This window comes from Eschrichtius robustus, chromosome 2, assembly GCF_028021215.1.
Source record: "Eschrichtius robustus isolate mEscRob2 chromosome 2, mEscRob2.pri, whole genome shotgun sequence".
NCBI classification, from domain to species: domain Eukaryota; kingdom Metazoa; phylum Chordata; class Mammalia; order Artiodactyla; family Eschrichtiidae; genus Eschrichtius; species Eschrichtius robustus.
Genome location: NC_090825.1, coordinates 109455212 through 109471446, shown reverse-complemented (window position 1 = coordinate 109471446; position 16235 = coordinate 109455212). Strand labels below are relative to the sequence as shown.

The 16235-nt window shown below is 33.5% G+C and overlaps 1 protein-coding gene across 2 annotated transcripts in view; it reads left to right on the top strand.

The window, feature by feature from the left end:
- FNIP1 (folliculin interacting protein 1) overlaps positions 1-16235 on the top strand; it is a 127102-nt gene that overhangs the window by 48955 nt on the left and 61912 nt on the right. For both annotated transcript variants that reach the window (XM_068535823.1, XM_068535824.1), the window contains exons 2-6: positions 277-403; positions 10488-10622; positions 14017-14117; positions 14381-14455; positions 15568-15659. In XM_068535823.1, the coding sequence (XP_068391924.1) occupies positions 277-403; positions 10488-10622; positions 14017-14117; positions 14381-14455; positions 15568-15659 (530 nt within the window). The remainder of the gene's footprint in view (positions 1-276; positions 404-10487; positions 10623-14016; positions 14118-14380; positions 14456-15567; positions 15660-16235) is intronic.

Genomic DNA, 16235 nt, shown 5'->3' with positions numbered 1-16235 from the left:
TTTTTAGATTCATGTGAGATGACTATATTTCATATACACTAAGTGATACTTGCCACAGATTTTATTCTTTCTTTTTAATCTAAAATGTCATAGCTGTGTAAATTTTCAGCCCTAAACTAAATGGTGAAACTAAATGGTGGTATTTTATATAAAGTTCTTCTGTGTTATCTTGAGCAGTAGTACAACTTTGGGTTTCATTATATAGGTTTTATTTCTAGAAGTTTATGTGGAATATTTATTAAAGTAATTCTAATGAATCTTTATTTTTCTTTAAAGTTGGCCTTTGCCAGAGTTTGATCCAAGCCAAATTCGACTAATTGTATATCAAGACTGTGAAAGACGAGGGAGAAATGTCTTGTTTGACTCCAGTGTTAAGAGAAAAAATGAGGACATATCAGTATCGGTGAGCATCATTATTGATTTGGTTCAAATTTAATGTCAAATATTTTAATTCAAGAAGGAATGAGTAAGATTTCAGTTATGGTACTTTTATTTGTCAGTACAAAACATTTTTACCATGTTATTAAAATTTAAATCACTGATTTTGAGAATTTTTAAAGGAAAAAACATTTGCCTTATTTGCATTGGTCTAGTACCAGAGAAAATTTTAGTTTAACATGTATTTACTTATATACTTGTATTATGAGATGTGGCTAGAGCTACAGGGATTGTTAAAGTGGATCTGGTACAAATCTCTCATCTTATGATTGTGGAAAGTGTGACCTAGAGAGGTGAAATTATTTGTCTGAAGGTACAAAGCAAGTTAAATCTGTAGCCCTTAGTTCATCATATTTTCCCATACTATACAGCAGTAGCAAGAACATCTATTCTGTTGACTTTGAACGTCATATTTTGAAATATTTTATGACTAGTTTAGCAGTAACAAATGGCCATTCACTTGGTCATCCAAGAAAACCCAAGTGATTGCTGTTGTTTTGCTGCTGCTGCTTCTATTAAACTCTCAGATGTAAAGACTCTCCATCGCCTGGATCTATAATCTGGAAATGGAAGCCTGGAATTGTGTTTTCTCTCCTTCCCTAAACTGACAATTTTCACTAACATTTCAGTAAACAACTAGAATTGACTTTTAATAGACAAAAAGTTATTTTTTAATAGACAAACTATTTTTCGGGACTTGGGAGTTTGTACTTGAGATTTTGTGTTCTTAGAAAAATTTGATACATTGGATGTGGTCTGTTGTCTTACTTATAATAGCATCCTCATCATCTACTTAGGTGGCATATAATAAGTACTTGCCTAATTTTTGAGTTATTTTGATTGTCAGGTTTTATGATGTTCTTTGATTAGTAACACATTTTTTAATTTTCTGGAGATTGTGCTTTGCTTAGATTTCTTAACCATTCTCTGGACACTTTTTTCAATCTGACAAGAAAACAAAATTGCAAAATTTTCTTAAAGTATTGTTTGGTTGTGCAAATGACTAAGTATCTACAGAGCACTAGGCTTTTGGAGATTTAGCAGTCTCTACCCTCTTGGTGCCTGCGATTAGACATTCTTAGGGAGGTGAACATTGAACAAACAAATAAATAAATAAATAATTCCAAATTGTGATTGGGTACCGTGAAAGAAACACACAGAATTCTTATGAGATTCCACAGGAAGGAACCCATTTTTTATCAGTATGGTTGTAGGGGTATTAGGAAAGTCTCACTGAGGAAGTGACATTCAACCTGAGATCTCAAGAAATTGAAGGCATGGTATAGGGGATGAGTATTCCTTTAAGCAGGACCAGCAAATGCAGTCTACAGGGTGACTTAGGAGCTTAGTGAATTAAAGGATCTAAAAGAAGGCCAGTTTGGCTGGAAGGATAGTAAAGTAGTATGTAAAGTAGCTAGAGATGAAATTGGAGAGAGATGGAACAGGAGCCAGAATATTCAGGGCCTCATAGGTCTCTGGGTTAGAAGTGTAGATTATATTCTAAATGTAGTGGGAAGCCATTGAAGGGATGTGGTTTATGTTTCAAAAAATCACTTGGGTAGAGAGTCCAGAAATAAACTCACACATACGTGGTCAGTTAACTCACAACAAAGGAACCAAGGAATATGCAATGGGATAGGACAGTCTCTTCAATAAATTATGTTGGAAAAACTGGACAGCCACATGCAAAAGAATGAAACTAGACCACTCTTTAACACCATACACAAAAACTAACTCAAAATGGATTAAAGACTTGAACATAAGACCTGAAACCATAAAACTCCTAGAATAAAACATAGGCAGTAAACTACTTGACACTGGTCTTTGCAATGATTTTCTTGGATGTGAGACTAGAAGCAAAGGCAACAAAATAAAAAATTAACAAGTGAGACTACATCAAACTAAAACAGTTCTGCACAGCAAGGGAAACCATCAACAAAATGAAAAGGCAACCTACCAAGTTGAGAGAATATTTGTAAATCATGTATTGGGTAAGGGGTTAATATCTGAAATATATGAAGAACTCATACAACTCAATAGCAAACAACAAACAATCTAATTGAAAAGTGGGCAGAAGATCTGAATGGACAGTTTACAAAGAAGACATACAGTTGGCCAACAGGTACATGAAGAGGTGCTCAGCATCACTACTCATCAGGGAAATGCAAATAAGAACTGCAATTATGTATCACCTTACAGTTGTTAGAATGGCTATTACCAAAAAGACAAGAAATGAGGAATGTTGGTAAGGGTGTGGAGAAAAGAGAACCCTTGTGCACTATCTGTGGGAATGTAATTGATGTAGCCACAATGGAGAACAGTATGGAGAGTCCTCAAAAAATTGAAAATAGAATTGTGAGATGATCCAGCAGCTCCACTACTGGGTATTTATCCGGAGAAAATAAAAACACTAACTTGAAAAGATCTATGAACTCCAGTGTTCACTGCAGCATTATTTATAATAGCCAAGACATGGATGCAACCTAAGTGCCCATTGATGAATGAATGGATAAAAAAAAAAATACATATAATTCAGCCATAAAAAAGAAGGAAACCTTGCTGTTTTTGACAACATGGATAGACCTTGAGGGCATTATGCTAAGTGAAATGAGTCAGACACAGAAAGACAAATACTGTATGATCTCACTTATACGTGGAATCTAAAAAAAACTGAACTCATAGATACAGAGAACAGATAGGTGGTTGCCAGAGGCAGGTGTGGGGGGTGGGGAAAATGGGTGAAGGGGGTAAAAAGTACAGGTTTCCATACAGGTTGCCAGTTATAAAATAAATAAGTCATGGGAATGTAATGTACATATGGTCACTATAATTAATAATACTGTATTGTATATTTGAAAGCTGCTAAAAGAGTAGATCTTAAAAGATCTCATAACAAGGAAAAAGTTTTTTTGTAACTATGCATAGTGATGGATGTTAAGTAGACATTATGGAGATCATTTCATAATATATATTACAAATACTGCATCATTATGTCATATATCTGAAATGAATATAATGCTGTTGTCACTTATATGTCAATTTTTAAAAAATAGTGAAAATATCACCTTGTTACTTAGAGAATGGTTGGATGTGGGGGGATGAGGGAGAAGGAAGCTTTTGGTGAATTCAATGTTTTGGTTTGAATAGCTGAGTGGTGAGATGCCTAAGAGTCATAGAATTGTAGATGGTCAAGCAGACAGTTGAAATCTAAGGCTAGCTGCAAATGTGATAAGCATGTTTTTTTTGTATTTAGACTGCTAATAGCTCAGCAGAACTTGGCTAAGACTGACAGGTTGACAATCAATACTCTCTTGATTATTTCGTTAGCAAATATTTATTGAAGTTTTTTTGTGTGCTTGATGATGTTCCATTGAATTGCAGCATATAACTTCTCCTTTACTATTTCTCTTGATGCTATTCATTGTGTTTCTTTAGCATTCTTCCCTTTTGTCTTAAACAGCCTTGTGAGTCTCGTGTCATGCTGTTTCTTGAACCCTTTCTGCCTACCTTTTCTGAAATGATGCTTCATTAGTCTCATTTGTCTTCTCTCCATCTGATATCTCCTTCTTCCCTCTGTTAGCTTTTTTTCTTTGCCTGCAAATCTTCACAAAGCCTCTTTACCCAACACCAACAAAATAATTATCCTTTTACTTTCTCCTTTATTTATATGCCCTTCTGTCTTTTTCTGTCTCTGTCTTTTTTGTCCTTCTCAGTCTTCCTTCTCAGTGTTTGTTGGTGTCTCTTAGTCTCTCTGCCTCACTCTCTCTCCAGCTCTCCTCAGTGTCTCAGCTCAATCTCTCCTTTGTATCTCTTAGTCTCTTCTCTGTGTCTCTTAGTCTCTCAGTAGTAATCTGTCTACCAGCTCTAAGCTCATACCATCCACTCATTCCTCAGTCTTCTGAAATTTTCCTGTAAGCCTGCTTCTTCTTTTTCAAACTTTCCTCTAGACTCATCAGTGACTAGAAATCAAACAGCCTTGAATATTTCCAGTCTCAGTTGTTTTATATATCGTCATATTATGTGCTATCTTCCTAGATGAAGATTTATCTTCTTTCAAGGTTTATTGTATCACAACTTTATGAATCCTCTCTGATTCCTCTTTTCTGCTACATCAGAATTCTCATAGTCCTTTGTTTATAGTCTTTCATAGACCTTCTATATCATAGCTGTATTTCTCATAGTCCTTTGTTTATAGTCTTTCATAGACTTCTATATCGGAGCTGTATTTGTGTGTTTATTTGTTATTAAATTGCAAAAAAAAGTAAAAAATTTGTCTGTTATTCACCTTTGTTTCCTAAACGGCACACTGCCTCACACATGGTAAATGCTCAGGACATATTTTTATCAGCTTTAATTAAAAGTTAGGAAGTTTATTATCAAAATCCTGTAAATACTTTAATGAAGATTTTGTATGTTCCTTTTGAACACTACAGAACACATGGTTTTTTCCCAAATTGTGAGCTGTTGGAATCACTAAGTGATTTTTTTCATCTACTTTACTGTACTTATACCCTTGGAACATCAAATCATGTCAGTTCTATATAGGCAAAGAGGGACTGTGTGATGTAAATGATCATTTTAAACTTCCTACACAATATTTTGGGTCCATACATAATGATGAGATAGTTTAGGCATTAGCAGTTTCCTGAATATTGTCTTACAATGCTGAAATAAAATTATATTAATCAATGTATAGCTTTCTCATAACATTTATTTTCCAACTCTGTTATACTCTGTGAAAAATGACTCTTGAACATTCAGTGATTTTAATCAAGAAACTTCTCTCTTTTGTAAAAGTTTATTTTTATTTTTTTACTTTTGATCCTCAGAGCTTATTCATCATCTAGTTGAAATGTAAAAATTATTGAGATGTGGTTTCTTTGAACACTGATATAGCCAAATGGATCAAGTGTGATTTGATCATATGATACTATCTTTATCTTGGACATTGTTTCTGTGTTAACAATAATCCATTAACAATAATCCAGCGCGTGTGTTCCCAGTGAAGTTACATCATCACTCACATGTTTCAGCCTTCATTGGTTATATACAAGAATAAAGTTGTACATCAGCAGATTCAAATAACTTTGGAAAGGTGAATATAAATTTTAATGTGTTAGAGTTTTGTATACTCAGAAGCATTGTACAAGTGCCAGTAGTTGACTCATAATTGTGATATCAGATTTGGAACATAGGATTTGGTTAGGTAATTGAATCTATATAAAAGTTAATCTACAGAAATCAGTAAACTCAGTATATACAAATAACTTCCAATTGGAAGTATGAAGGAAGCTAAGGCTCCATTTAAAATAGCAATTCTGTGGGATAGGGAGGTTGGGAGGGAGACGCAAGAGGGAGGAGATATGGAGATATATGTATATGTATAGCTGATTCACTATGTTATAAAGCAGAAACTAACACACCATTGTAAAGCAATTATACTCCAATAAAGATGTTAAAAAAAAAAAAAAGCATGGGGGCTTCTAAGTAAAAAAGGACAAGTGCTTTAAGCATTTGGGAACTCAATAAAATTAATTTATTTTTTAGCACCTTAAAAAAATAAATAAAATAGCAATTAAAAAAAATGCCTTTTCATAAACTTAACAAAATCTATATGTTTAGAACTTTAAAAATCTCCTGAGGTACATAAAAGCTTACTTGAGCAAATGAAAAGGCAAGATATATTTTTGGGTAATACTCAGTGTCATAAAGTTGTCCATTCTCTCTAAGTTGCTTTGTAAAATAATGCTATCTCCATAAAAATGCCAACCTTATTGTTGTTGTTATTATTATTATTATTATTATTATTATTTTTGGTGGGTGGTGGTATCTGGAATTAGATAGCAGATTCTAAAGTTCAAATGGAAAGAAATTAGCAATAATAGGTTGGAAAACTGAAAAAGAAAGAGTAGTGAGGTTGAGTAAGTTCTACCAGATTTGAAAAATATACTCTAAAGTCTCAATAATTAAAAGAATATATTATTGGAACATAAATAGATAAATAGACTAATGGAATGAAATAGAGGATCAGAAGTAGATCTAAATACATACAGGAATTTAATATATGATAAAGGCATCATCTTAAATCAGTAGGGTAAAGATTAATAAATGGTATTGAGATAATTAGCCAATTATAAGAAAGATAAACTTAGATTTATATCTCAAGTATATCAAACATTTAAATGTAAAAAAAATAAAACTATGACATTACAAAAAGATAACATGAGTTCCTATGTATATGTGGAGTGGAAAACACCTTTTAGCTATTGCTCAAAATGCAGAAGCCATAAAGTTAAAAGACTTACACATTTGACAACCAAATAAAAAAGGAAACGGAAATAACTTGGATGGTGAGCAAAACAAAGCAAAAGCAAACAAACAAAAAAGAAAAAAACTACCATGAAGAAAATTAGAAGATAAATGATACCCTGGGAAGACCTTTTTATAGGATATAAAACCAGCTGGTAATCTTTCTATATAAAGAATTCCTAGAAATCAAGACAGGAGAACCATTCAGTAGAAAATTAGGTGAAGGATAAGACCAGGGAGTTCACATACAGATGGCCATTACACATTTAATAAGATTCTTCGTCTCATTCATAATAAGGAAATGAAAATTAAAGCTATGTTGTGATTTTAGTTCTTTCCTTTTAGATTGGCAAAAACCCAAATGTTGCATGACAGTACTTTGCTGTTAAAGTGAGTGAGTGAAGTGACATCCTTGGAGGGGTAGTCTGGCAGCATCTACCAAAATTATATGTATTTATGTTTTGATCCAGCAGTTCTACTGGCAGGGTTATTAACAGATGACTGGTTAAATAAGCTATAGTATATTCACACACTGGAATACTGTGTAGCTGTATTTTTTTTAAAAAAAGAATGAAGAAGATTTCTAAAGATAGATGGAAAGATTCTCTATGATATTAGTGGAAAATAAAGCAACGGCAGAACTGAATCGCTTTTTCTGTAAGAGAAAAGGAAAAGGAATATGCTTATATTTGAAAACAGAAATACTGGAAGGATAATAGTAAACCAATAAAAATGATTTTACTTATTGGCAATGTGTGGAGTGGGGAAAAGGGTAGTTAAAGAGTGGGATCTAGATTTCTTTGTGTCAAAGAAAATTCAATTAACAATTAAGCTAAGAAGAAATAAAGATACTTTTATTTGAGCCAAATTGAGGAATGTAACGTGGGAGACAGATTTTCAGAAGCTCTGAGAATTATTCCACTGGTCAGGAGTTAGAGAGGCGTACGTTTTTGAGAGAAAGAATCATGTATCATATTGACAAGTTAAAATTATAGATAAAGTTCATCAGAGTTTTTTTAGTCAGGTATGCACATACAGAATGAGCCTTTAGTCAGTGTGACCCCCTGTACAGGATGGGAATGGAATATTAATTTTAAAAATTACAATGCTGGCATTAGAAGAAAGAGACTGTTTTTCTCAAAGTTGATTACATCCTCCTACCTTGAGGGGATCTGGTTAATGTATAATGCAGATGCACATTGAACATTGGGAAAGGCATGTTATGTGCATTTCAATTCTGACTTAGTTTGATTGTCCTGTTGTAGAGATTTTAGATCTATAAGACATTGTGCATAGAAGTGTACATAAAAGCTGTGAGACACACAACACACACACACACACACACACACACACACACACACACACACACACACACACACACACACACACACACACACACACACACACACACACACACACACACACACACACACACACACACACACACACACACACACACACACACACACACACACCCCTCTCTCTCTGTACAGTGTCGTTTCTCTTTCCCATTCTTAAGTTACGGCTGTTTTGAAACCAAGCAGCAACACCTTTGTTGGAAGATGATCTAGTGAGGGGACATGGCACAGTAAACATTGGCCTTCTAGGAGCAGAAATTATGCTTCAGTCCTGGAATTGATATATGTTTGTCCCTTTCTTCCCTCTAGCAAATTGCTTCTTGTTTCAGAGGTTGGACATATATAGTTACCTCAGCCTGGAATGTCTTTCTAGCCCTCCCATTCTTCTTCTTACAGTGAACTTAACTCCTATGCTTTTTTGTAGTCCCAGTTTAAATATCATTTCTGATCTGCCTAGACTAAGTTAAGTTCTTTCTTGGACAGTTCACATAAACATCATTGCTCCTTAATCTCTTCATCTGTAAAATGTGGATAATAATAGTACTTATTTCATAGAGTTGTTGTGAGGAATAAAAGAGTATATATATGTAAAACAGAAGAGTACCTGACCAGATACTAGGTGCTATGTGAGTTAACTGTTGCTATCATTATTACTTTTATTAGACATATTTGAAATAATGTATGTAATTATACTAATTTGTCTATTTGTTAAATATCTCCTTCTCCTGTTAGATTGTTAGTTCCATGAGGAAAAGAACTGTTTTATTCACTTCTTTTCCCTAGTGCTTGGTACACATAGTACTCATTTACTTTTGTTGACTGATAAATGGTGGTTTGCAATAGTAGATAAGTCAGGCCAGCTGGGTTTTAAAGAATGAACATACTGGTAACTGTGGTAAAGCATTGCAATGTTTTTAGGAGTATCAGAGAACTTGGTGGATTGCAACTTTGGTAGTTGTGAGCAGTGAAAGCTCTAGAACCTGTTTGGGAGAGAGATGAGAACAAGAGGAATAAAGCAAAAAAAATTTTTTTTTATTAATTAATTTTTATTGGCGTATAGTTGCTTTACAATGTTGTGTTAGCTTCTACTGCACAGCAAAATGAATCAGCCATGCATATACATATATCCCCTCCCTTTTGGTTTTCCCTCCCATTTAGGATACCACAGTGCGTTAAGTAGAGTTCCCTGTGCTATACAGTATGTTCCCATCAGCTGTCTATTTTATACATAGTATCAATAGTGCAATAGTGTATATGTGTCAATCCCAGTCTCCCAATTCCTCCCACCCCACCCCTTTCCCCCTTGGTATCCATACATCCATACATTTGTTCTCTCTGTCTGTGTCTCTATTTCTAAAGCAAAAAATTGAAATGCATTCTTCTTCCGTGCTAGACAATACAGCCTTCTGGTCCTAAGCTCAGCTATTATTAAAAATGTAACTGTCCAATACATGGATGCATTCTCATTTCAAAAGATTAAACTTACATATATATGAACATACATTGAAATATGTCTCATTTGCATTTCTCTTCCGATTCCTGCCTCTCCCGTTTTTTTTTTAAATTTTATTTATTTATTTATTTATTTATTTTTGGCTGTGTTGGGTCTTCGTATCTGTGCGAGGGCTTTCTCTAGTTGTGGCAAGCGGGGGCCACTCTTCATCGCGGTGCGCGGGCCTCTCACTATCGTGGCCTCTCTTGTTGCGGAGCACAGGCTCCAGACGCGCAGGCTCAGTAGTTGTGGCTCACGGGCCTAGTTGCTCCGCGGCATGTGGGATCTTCCCAGACCAGGGCTCGAACCCGTGTCTCCTGCATTAGCAGGCAGATTCTCAACCACTGCACCACCAGGGAAGCCCCCGTTTTTTTCCATTAAAATATGTTAGTTACATTAGCTTGTAATGGGTATATTGTTATATTTAAATCAATTTATAAATATTTTAAAATTCCTCAATTTTAATTTCTAATACGGGAAAATATTGATACGTATATCACACATAAACAAAATGCCTTTGGGATCCTAAATAATTTTTAAGAGCATGAATAGGTTTTTGAGATCAAACAATTTGAAAACTGCTGCAGTATATAATTAAGTCCCAACAATGAACATTGTGTAGACCATTGTAATATAGGAAAATTCCCATGATTTAATAATTTTGGTGAGAAAAGTACAGTTAAAAAATGCCACAAATATTATTATAGTTATGAGACAAAGAATAGAAAACAGTACTGGAGAAAATAAAGTAAAATGCAGATAGTCATTATATTAAGGTTATGTTATTTTGAATTATTTCATCCTTGGTTTTTCCAAAGGTTTTTATGCTATAATTTATATATGGTGGAAAATCTGTTAAAATATGAATGGGAATAATGTCTCCATTTCAGAAGCTCTGTAGTGATGCTCAAGTTAAAGTCTTTGGGAAATGCTGCCAACTGAAACCTGGAGGAGACAGTTCTTCCTCTTTAGATAGTTCCATGACTTCATCTTCTGATGTAAAAGACCAGTGTCCCAAGTACCAGGTAAGATCACTGATGTCTTTTATTCATTCACAAGTATTTTTGAGTACCTACAGTGTGTTGTATACCATCCTAGGGACTGAGGATGTAACAGGGACTAGTGCTTACCCTCCTGCAGCTTACAGTATAGCTGGGGAGACAGATAATTAAATAGGTAAGTTTATGAACTTTGATAAATCTTAGAATAGGGGAAGCATAGAGAGCTTTGGGCACAGGTAGCAGGGGCATTTTCTCCTTTTTATTTCCATTTCATATTTTTTAGGCTACCAGAATAATTTCTTATTTTATATACTTTTTAATTATTGAAATATGAAGATAAATATAATACAGGTCAGCTGTAGTATGAAATTAAAATATGGCTGAAGTATATGTTATCAGAAATGTACATTTTCATTTTTCAAAATTAATGTGGCTGTTCTTCTAAAATACGGAATTAACCAGTCATTTGACTATATAGGAACTTCTCTATAAACTTGTTACATTGTTATATTTTACATAGGATCAGTACTTGGTTTCAAATAAGCAAATGTCATCTAATGTGAATTTATTTGTGTCATTCAAGCTTGCATGAATGAATCACAGGTATTTTACATTTAGCAGTACCAAAATAGAATCCTGGCCCTTTAAATTATTTATAATTATGTAATTGTGTTTGGATAGAAACTAACCCTTATACCATATCAACATGACAGTATATGTGGAAGAGCTTCGAAGTTATAAAAGTCCAGATGTTAGGACTACCTACATAGTATGTAGTCCTAATATCTACATAGTTCTGCCTGCCCTTGTCTATTCCTCTTCAATCTTAAGCATGTTACCCTAACAAGTTCCTAATAGTGCTGTGCTATGTAGGATCATTATACTTATGCCAATTTACAAGTTTTCCAATTTGATCAACTGTACAAACTTGCCTTTCTTCCTAACATTATGCAGTTAAATAGTATTAGCAAATGGATCCAGACTGTAGAAACCCTGAAGCAGTGAGTGATTATAATTCTCATTTTGCATCAAAAATCCCTAGAGTTTTTTTTAAGTACAGGTTCCCAGGTTATATGTCTAGATATTCTGGTAGTAGGTTCATTATGGTCTTGGAAATCTGCTTTTTTAGCAAGAAGACATTGAATTATTACAGTATATAGTTCACTACACTTGATAAAGTGTTATTTCAGGTAACTAGAACATTATTTTTGATTTACGGGGTATTACAGATTATTGCTTTCAGCAATGAGTACTTACAAAGAATTGAACTTTTAAATAAGAGCCTTTTTAAAAAAGCATTAAAGACAATAGCATTTTCTTAATTATATTCTTCATTATAGATTATGTCACATTAAAATATATAACATGTCAATGACATTCATGATAACTATTTGGTATTTATTAGAACAGGCAGAGAGAACCTTTAATAGCAAAGTATGTGGTTTCATAAAATTTATACACCAATTTATTTTTACTGTATTTTGCCTTCTGAGAATTCTTTTCTAATTATAATATTAAAATGTTTAAATGACTTGATATTTAAATTTGTGTAGCTTGTTTAATATAAGAAATATTATTTTTAGTCAAAATAAGAATGGAGTTAGATGCATTGTAACAAAAATGAGCTTGTAAGAGAAGGTTCTCATTTCTGTCATTATCCAGAAGCAATTTAGGTTGCCAAGTAAGATTGGTATTGTTGATCTTAAAAGAAAAATAAACTACTTTATCATTTAGAAAATTATTCTACTCTGTTTCTAAAATGTTTGTAATACCTAGACTTCTGGAAATAAAAATTTTGTCTTAACCAAATCCCAAGAATAAATGAGTTGCTTCTTGTAGTAACCTAGGTATATCAGAAGTGATTTTTTCTTAAAAAATAACTTTGTGCCTTTATTAAAACAAAATTAAGACTATAGCACTGAGAACGAAAAAACAATATGTCAATGTATTAAAAAACTAATATGAATATAGTATGTATAATGAAATGGATTGCTATTTGAAGATGTTGTTTTTAAGGAAGGTGACAAAATGTAAATATATAGATTTTTTTAAACCAAAGGCAGATAGTAAACAAGCAAAGGAGTAAAAGAGAATCACATTATAAAAAGAAAAATAGTATGTAGATGTATTCCCTGGCTTTCACTTGTAAAATGGGGGTCCTCATCACTTTATTGTTATCTTCAGAAGAATCTTTTAAGTATTTTTAAAAACTCCTAATTCTTGATTTCCCATGGTAGAATGGCATAGTGAAATTTGCGTAATCCTCATTTACTATCTTAGATAGTTTTTTGGTCATCTTTCTCATCAGTTGTTTTATTATGTTAATTGTATTGGTTAGGAATTGCATTGGGATATCCTATGAAACAGTGGCTTAAACAAATTAGGGATTGGTTTCTTCACATGACAAGTCTGGAGAGAGGCCATCTAGGCACGATAATGTATGGGCTTCAAGATGGCTTCAGAGACCAAGGCTTCCTTATCTTTCTACTTAGCCAGAGTTACTGTGTACATACTTGTTGCCTTGTCATCCTCTTATGGTGTCTTCATCTTCAGTGATTTCCATTTATATTCCATTGACCAGGACTGTGTTGAATGCATGTAAATGGATAGTTCTGAAAGCTACCACTCCAACCACTGGTTTAACTCTTTGAATATAGAGACCAACTCGAAATCCCCTATCTGCAAGGGAGGCTCTGAAATGCAGTTTTTTTCATTTGGGCACATTGCTTCCTTGAAACAAATTAGACTTCAAAAAATAAGGAATAAGATATTTGGTGGTTAACTAGTTATATTTGCCGCAGTATATAAATAGTAACCAAATGGATGAATCAACTTTTAGATTTTTTTGACTCCTATGAGGACAATTAAAGAATAATGGAAAAGAATAACTTTTAAAATCAGAATTCTTTACAAACAAGACATTCTAATGCTTAAGTCTTTTTTAAAAAAATGCAAAATATGTCCAAGTTACCCCTTTTGCGAATGCTTCTTTTTGCACAATAGGAGTGGTAAAATCTGTTCAGCATGTTCAGTGAATTCTACTTCTTGTTATCTGTCCTGGAGAAGCATTGCATATGCATAAGATGTGGCTAAGAATGTTTATTTGAGTGTTATTTGTAATAGCAAAAAACAGGAAGTAACTTAAATGCCTGTCTGTAAGGGGAACAGGCTTGATAAACTGATATTTTCATATAGGAGAATACTATGCAGCTCTTAAAAGGAATCTATGTATAACAGTATGCTTAGATCTATAAGACATTGTGAAATGAAGAAAATCAAGCTGCAGAACAGTGTATACAACGTAAAATCATTTAAAAAAACATTATGTAGAATACAGCAAAGGAATTTTTAATAAAAATCAGTTTTTGAAATAGGTTTTAAATTCTGCAATTTTATTAATGTTATGCTTACTGTTTAGGGTTCTCGATGCTCTTCTGATGCCAATATGCTTGGAGAGATGATGTTTGGCTCAGTAGCAATGAGCTACAAAGGCTCCACCTTAAAGATTCATCAGATCCGGTGAGGGATTTTCTCATTTTTCTTAATGAATCCATTTTAGAATGTTTAGTTTTTTAAAGATGGGAGAATTTCTTATAGTCTTCACTCAGATTGAGCATGTCAGATACTAAGTTTATGATGTTTTATGGGTTTAATGCTACATCGTGGCTGTTGTAACTATGCAGTGACATCTCTGTGACTTAAACATTTTTATTTGTAATAAATTGGAAAGGTCCTTGTGTTTCAGTTTCGATCTCTCTCTATCCCTCTCTTTTTCTTCCTAGTTCCCCTCCACAGCTTATGCTCAGCAAAGTTTTTACTGCACGGACTGGCAGCAGCATCTGTGGAAGTCTCAATACGTAAGTAGTTATGGATGAAGGGAGAAATGAATTCTTTAAGATTTGCAAAGGATGAAAACTAATAAGCTGCTTTCAGGATTGCAGCATAAATTCAGATTTTATTCCATCCCTTAAGTTTGAAAGTTTATGGAGGCCAGATTTTTTCCCCCAGCTTTGTTGAGATATGATTGACATACATCATTATGTAAGTTTGAAGTATATGGCGTGTTGATTTGATACATTTATATATTGCAAAGTGATTACCATCATAGCCTTAGCTGCTACCATCCTGTCACATAATTACCATTTCTTTTTTGTGGTGAGAATATTTAAGATTTACTCTGTTAGCAACTTTCGAGATATAATGCAGTATTATTAGCTATAATTAGCTTGCTGTATATTAGACACCCAGAACTTGTTAATCTTATAACTAGAAGTTTGTACCCTTTGACCATTTTATCCCCATTTCCGCTACTCCCAGTCCCTGGTAACCATTACTCTGCTCTCTGCATCTCTGAGTTTGGCTTTTTAATTTTTTTTTAATTAAATTAAAAAAATTTTTTAATTTATTTATTTTTTGGCTGTGCTTCGCGGCTTGCAGGATCTTAGTTTGCCAATCAGGGATTGAACCCGTGCCCCCTGCAGTGGAAGCACAGAGTCCTAACCACTGGACCGCCAGGGAATTGGCTTTTTTAGATTCCACATATAAGTGATATCGTACAGCATTTGCCTTTCTCGGTCTGACTTATTTCACTTAGAATAATGCCCTGAAGGACCAAAGTTGTTGCAAATGGCAGGACTTCCTCTTTTTTTCTTTTCATGGCTGAATAATATCCACTGTCTATATATATACATGACAGTCTTTTTTTATCCATTCATCTGTTGACAGACACTTGGGTGTGGCTGTATTCCAGTAAAACTTTATTTAGAGAAACAGGCAGCAGGCTTAATTTAACCCTCAGGGTGTAGTTTGCCAACCCCTGATTTAAATGATTAGTTGGTTTATAGTACTAATAGGGAAACTTAAAACTTAAAAAAAAATAATGTTTTACACTTAAAATTTGAGGTATACAAAGAATTGCCATTAAGAGCATAAAACGAATTTGGAATTTATTTTTTCTCCTCCCACTTAGGCTGCAAGACAGTCTTGAATTCATCAATCAGGACAACAGTACATTAAAGGCTGATAATAACACAGTTATTAATGGACTACTTGGAAATATAGGTAAAACGGTTTTATACGTTTTAAAAATGTTCTTAATAGTGTAGATAATAATGTTCTTAATAATGTTAGAAGAACAAAGAATTTCGAATACTAGAAGTGGAAAAGGGATTTAAATTGCAAGTATGTGTAATATTTGAAAAGTGTAGTTTTCATATATTTGAACATAATGTTTATTTTGTACCTGAAAAAAGAGAAGAAATACCTAATTTGTTTTTTGGTTTTAATTTCGATGCATCTTTGAAAAGTACTTTTGTTGATGTAAAAAGCCCTTACTAGCTCTCTTGAATATTTCAGCTGAGGGAGACAGGTATTATACTTTCTCCCTTTTCTTTTCCCTAACCATAGAGTAATTTTAAAATGGTGCTTGTTTTTTTGACCTGTAATTCAGATGAGCAGATTTTCAAACTTGATGTTTCTTAAGAGATTTATTAAAATAGCAGCGTATTTAGTAATTTGTTTAGTTTATTGTTTGTTATTTAAGTTCAACATTTTAAAGTGACAAACTATTTCTAAAATTTCTGGTCCTCTGTTTTTTCTTAGAAAGATCAAATAAATTACTGCTGACCATATTTCCAG